Source organism: Neomonachus schauinslandi, chromosome 2, assembly GCF_002201575.2.
Source record: "Neomonachus schauinslandi chromosome 2, ASM220157v2, whole genome shotgun sequence".
Lineage (NCBI taxonomy): Eukaryota > Metazoa > Chordata > Mammalia > Carnivora > Phocidae > Neomonachus > Neomonachus schauinslandi.
In genome coordinates, this window is record NC_058404.1 from 85,299,888 (window position 1) to 85,303,826 (window position 3,939).

At 42.7% G+C, this 3,939-nt stretch overlaps 1 protein-coding gene across 3 annotated transcripts in view; it reads right to left on the reverse strand.

Annotated features, from left to right (window-relative positions):
- SCOC (short coiled-coil protein) overlaps nt 1-3,443 on the reverse strand; it is a 38,518-nt gene extending 35,075 nt beyond the window's left edge. For all 3 annotated transcript variants that reach the window (XM_044912616.1, XM_044912615.1, XM_044912614.1), the window contains exon 1: nt 3,374-3,443. In XM_044912616.1, coding sequence (XP_044768551.1) covers nt 3,374-3,443 — 70 coding nt within the window. The remainder of the gene's footprint in view (nt 1-3,373) is intronic.
- Between the last annotated feature and the right edge of the window lie 496 nt (nt 3,444-3,939).

The following is a 3,939-nucleotide window of genomic DNA, read 5'->3' on the forward strand; positions in this document are numbered from 1 at the left end:
GGAGGGAGGGAGGGAGGGAGGAAGAAGGAAGGAAGGAAGGAAGGAAGGAAGGGAGGGAGGGAAGGAAGGAAGGAAGAAGGAAGGAAGGAAGGAAGGAAGGGAGGGAGGGAGGAAGGGAGGGAGTTGTATGTCTCCAACCCAGAAGGGAGGCCACCCCAGCTGTAGTATAGCTTAGACCAGAGATTCCCACACTACCTTGGTTCACAATGCCCTTCAGTCTAAGTAATTTTTTCACAGTGCTCCAAGGCCAAGAGCAATACCAAACAATTCCATGTACTAAGTATTTAGGTCCAAATATGTTAAGTCTTTATGTCCTTAAAGCTCAGTAATCATTTGAAAAAATACTACCCCTGAAAGAAATTTTAATTTCTTTTTTTATTTCATTCTTAAACAAAATGACTTACTTATGGGATGTGTGCCCCTGTTGGGCACTGTACAACTTCTCCAACCTTCTCAAACTGACACCCTCATTAACTGATCTACATCGATTTTTATACAGAACTTGCTTTTTATCATAGCAACTACAGTAAACCCAGCATGGAAAGAGATGTCATGGAAAGAAATGTACCTCTATCTCATGTGAAATTGTGAACAGTCTCTAGCTAGCTGTTCTCACAATGTCTGATAGAGGTTGAGATGCCCCACAGAGCCCCATAGGTTTGCTGCAGTGCCCTGAGACACCTTGGCACAGAGTTTGGGAACTGTGGGGTTAGACAATATGAGCTGGTCTAGAATCATATCATTTATAACTGCGTTTCTGTGGAGACATTTGGTCTGAAATCCACACAACTAACCTGCAAATGAATTTATGGAGTATGACTGGCTTCTGATTTGAATAATTACTGCCACTGCTAGTTTTCATAGCTTTATACTAACTTGGGAAGTAGGATTACCTAAATAAATCTGAAGTTTATTGACTTCAGTGCTCTCCCCAAACCTTTCCCCAGAGTTAGCAAATATATTCTTCTCCTTTCTCTTGCCTTCCTCTGATTAGAAAAGAAACAAGGTAAAGTGGCGGGGAGGGGGGTGAAAGGAGACAGTGACTGGGTCTAAAGCAGCCACGGTGGGAGTCTGCATGAGAGTACTTGAGGCCTGACTGTGCGCTCAAAGACCATGCATGAGGACCTCCATTACCTAGCCGCTCCAAATACCACATGAGGCTCACCACTGTGAACCTTGGGCAAGTCACTTAACCTTTCTGGGCCTCCTTTATATATATATATATATATGTGCGTGTGTGTATGCGCATGTGCATACGCATGTGTGTGTTTATACACAAATATATTAAAAGAAAAGTAAGATACAAATACAAATATCATATATTAAAAGAAAAGTAAGAAACTGGACTAAACTTTTTATAATATAAGCAATACCCTTTTAATGATTTCCTCTTATACAGACTCCATGATTTGAATGATGTCTACTAAATAAACTGCATTTATTTCATAATAATTTGTTTTCCTATTTTTATTAACCAAAGGCCAAGAACCTCTTATTAACAATAGCAAACCAGTGCTACCACATCAAATTGATAGAATTATCTCCAGAAGCCAAAAAAACATGGTGCTTCAGTGCATTTCTGTCACAAGTATATGAACAATTTCCATTTGCCATCTTGAAATAGTGAAACAGCACAAATTAGTACTAGTCCCTCAGCCCACCGCTGGTTACCAGGCTGGACCATCCCATCCCTGAAGGCCCTTTGCAGGCCAAGATTCTGCCTCCTCTAACCAAGGAGGAGGAGGTCACAAGCGGGAGCAAGGAGATGCTAGCACCCCACCCCACCACTCGGGCCACCACCACTCTCGCGACCAACCTGGGAGTACGGCTTACCCTGTTCTTCCTGTCCCCGTTTATTCAGTGTTCACACCCACGGGCTCAGACTCTGACGGAGTCCTTCTCAAAACCATTGCCAACAGAGGACAGGACACCTGAATTCAACCCCCACCCCCCACCCCCACCCTCGTCTGCCTTTGTCTGCACTGCCAGTGTGGGGGTGGCCGAAGATGAGCCCTGGAAGGCAGGTCTGAGGCGGTGCCAAGGGCTGGATGAGAGAGAGAGAGCGGTTTCATAAAGCCTCATTTCCCAGCCACAGCCATGGTCCTGCTTTCAGGCCCAGCCCACGCTACCATCCAGAAAGAATCCTGGATTGAGGTGAATTTAAAGCAGGCAAGCACTCTATATGAATTGCACCCGCCCACAGCATGTACGGCTCCCTCACGCACACGCTCCTCACTCATGGTGCCTTCTAGAAGCTAAGAAACAGGTTTCCCCGGGTCTTTGTTTCCTTCACTGCCTTCTGCAGCCCTTCATTTGCTAGAACACCCTGGTGGGAGCATATTCAGGCCAGCGGTATCCCATTTCTTCAACAGCCCCTGTACCTTGTACCTTTCCTCTCCTCATAAAGGCTGAAAATGCTCCTCTTTGATTTCCAAAGCCCCCAGCATGTTGATGCGGTGCCAGGAGGGGGAGCTTAGCTCTGGCTGGCTGGCTGGCGGTTTGTGCTAATTGTCTGGCTGCACTTTAGAAAGAGGCTTTTTGAATCTGAGCATTTAGGGAGAAAGTGGAGAAGCGTGGCTGTATGAAAGAGCAATTGATGTTAAATATTCATGCTCTGCTCTCTGTTAATCAAAATCACTAACCCCCATTGCTTAGCTGCTGTCTTGCTGGCTTCTTGCTATGATTGTGCTAAAGAAACTTGGATACAAAACAATGCCAACAACACACACACACACGCACACGCACACACACACCCCAAGATGTGGGTGCTTATGGGTTTGAAGTGTTTCCAGTTAACACTGTGCAACTCAGCATTGTCTGTTTTCTCTGGGATGTTGAATGAGCCATAGTTATCCCTCCCATCAGCATTTTAGAACCACTACCCTCCCCTTTTTGCTTCTCTCGTGTTGAGTTCACCAAACTTTGTCCTTGCTTCAAAACAAGGCATTTTCCAAAATAATTCGTATTCTAGTTCATTTTTCAGAGATGATAAAATTATTTTACAAAATAGAGAAGAAATGGACTATAATTGAACAAAATATGTTGATAATACCACAGGTTGTTTTAGTCACAACTTTGAGGTGATAGTTCCTGGCCTTTTGGAACTAAACATTTTGTATTTTTGTTTCTTGATTTATTTTAAAAGAAGATATAATACTACCACAGAAACTTTCCAAATAATCACTTAATTTAAAAGGTAAAGAAAAATAGCTCTTAAATAAAAATTTTTTGTTTTATTTTTGTAACTATATTTTTTAAAGTTTTCTATAATGAGTAATGTTTTACCATTATAATAAAAATAATAAGTTATATTTTCTAAAAGCTGAGCAGTTGCTGAATTTTATGTTTCAGAATTCATCAAGTTCTTCCTTACCTATGTCATCTGTAAGAGAAATGTTGATGAATGTGCTGTCCTCCTCTTCCTCTTTGCTGGACCCCTCCATCTTGTTTACTTTTCTGGCCCGTGAGAGAAAATTGAGGGCAGGGAAGACGGCTGTTCTTCCTTGTGATCACCCTTGTTAAATCATTAATAAATGAGCGTCCAGGCAGGTGGTATCTGATCCTTGCACTAGCCACCTTCTTCCTGCTTTCCACCTGAGAGGTTCTTACCTGAGTGTTCCGGTTACCTAACCGGAAATAGTCAGAGACCCAAGTTAAAGAGTTATAACCCTTTACCTGAAGCTGTTGAGTTAGCATTATTGCTGTACTCTGGCTAAAGGCCAAACCTAGCTTTCAGTCCAATGACCGTTTGCTTGAACTGAATTGCCCAGGAACATTGCCCAAAAAAATCCTGCAATGAGGTTGGGGGAAGAAATTGAATTTTGTTTGCTTAGCATATTTTGGGGATACCTACAATAAACTTGTCAAGGATTTTGGTCAATGACCTAGCAGCATGACTTGGTCCAGAGCCTCAGTTTCCTGTCCTATATGATGATAAAT